The sequence below is a fragment of the Acanthamoeba castellanii genome, assembly GCF_000313135.1.
Source record: "Acanthamoeba castellanii str. Neff unplaced genomic scaffold scf7180000084759, whole genome shotgun sequence".
NCBI classification, from domain to species: Eukaryota; Discosea; order Longamoebia; family Acanthamoebidae; genus Acanthamoeba; species Acanthamoeba castellanii.
In genome coordinates this window covers 89221-90535 of record NW_004457640.1, presented here as the reverse complement: position 1 = coordinate 90535, position 1315 = coordinate 89221, and the positions used below count along the sequence as shown (strand labels likewise).

At 64.0% G+C, this 1315-nt stretch overlaps 1 protein-coding gene across 1 annotated transcript in view; it reads left to right on the top strand.

The window, feature by feature from the left end:
* Positions 1-12: 12 nt before the first annotated feature.
* The window catches only part of ACA1_396550 (uncharacterized protein), a gene marked incomplete at both ends in the record, with an annotated part of 3056 nt that continues 1753 nt past the window's right edge, over positions 13-1315 (top strand). Inside the window, 7 exons of the mRNA XM_004351574.1 lie at positions 13-116; positions 216-317; positions 386-495; positions 587-683; positions 780-927; positions 1012-1161; positions 1220-1253. Of these exons, the coding sequence (XP_004351626.1) occupies positions 13-116; positions 216-317; positions 386-495; positions 587-683; positions 780-927; positions 1012-1161; positions 1220-1253 (745 nt within the window). The remainder of the gene's footprint in view (positions 117-215; positions 318-385; positions 496-586; positions 684-779; positions 928-1011; positions 1162-1219; positions 1254-1315) is intronic.

Here is a 1315-nt window from a genome sequence, read left to right as displayed (position 1 = left end):
GTTGCTGATTGCATGGTGGTTGGGCAGGCGTTGACCGAGTTCTCGGGCCTGCATCGGGCTCTGACCGCAGCGGGAGTGAACATTCTCCTCCACGCCGCCGAGCGGCACCACAACACGTACGCGGCTCCCTTTCTATCCGGTACCGCAGGCTGCGCGCCGCGGTGCGCCTGGGCTCATGTCTCATGCATGGTGGCTGGTGGTGGGACTATGGCCAGACCGGATGCGGTGTTCCCCAACAACTGGTTCTCCACGCACCCCGCGGCAGAGACGGGCCGCTCCACGCTCGTGTTCTACCCCATGAAGACCCCGTCCCGCAGGTGCGCGAGGGCGCGGCCGCTTTTTCGCACCCCTTCTATGCCGCTCAAAACTGACCCACACACGCCAGGGCCGAGCGGAGGCAGACCATCGTGGAAGAGCTGCAGGCCGTCTACGAGCAGGAGGTCAGCTTCGAGCACTGGGAAAACGCCGATCCTCCGCGCTTTCTCGAAAGCACAGGTACCACGAGGCCTATAGACCCAACCATCAGAGTGGTCTGTGCCGACTGACTCTCGAATAACATCGCTTGGGGTGCCTCGCTTTCGCGCAGGGGTGCTGATCCTGGACCGGGCCAGGAAGGTGGCCTACGCTGCGCTCTCCCAGCGCTGCTCCAAGCGGGTGGCCTCGCAGTGGGCCAAGCGCCTGGGGTAAGTGTGGGCTTGGCTTGCGACCGGGTTTCTCCCGCTGGCTCACCTGGAATGGCCTTCTTCTTCTTCTTTCCCTCCTCTTTGGCGTGAGCACAGGTACGAGATGTGCTTCTTCCACGCCTCCGATGCCCAGGGCCAGCCGATCTACCACACCAACGTCATGATGGCCGTGGGCTCCTCCGTCGCCGTGGTGTGCCTGGAATCCGTGGCCGATCTCGAAGAGCGCGAGAACCTGCGACGCACGGTACCGTGCCCCTCTCCCTGAGACACCGCGGTATCACACCTGCTTTGCCGCATGTGGTGACGATCGGTGGTGGTGGTGGTGCAGTTGAGCGTTTCGCACGAGGTGGTGGAGATAACGAGGGCGCAGGTGGACGAATTCTGCGGCAACGTGCTCGAGGTGCGGGGCACCGGCGGAAGGAGAGTGCTCGCCATGTCCTCGCGAGCGTTTGCTGCCTTCACCGACGCGCAGCTTACGGTACATGAGCCCCGTCCACGGCACGCAGCGATGCGGTGGCTGCTGCTGCTGCTCACAGCTCTGCGATGTTACGTGGATGGACGGGTGGATAGGTGCTGCGCCGACACACGGACGAGCTGGTGCACGCCGCCATTCCGACCATTGAAACCGTGGC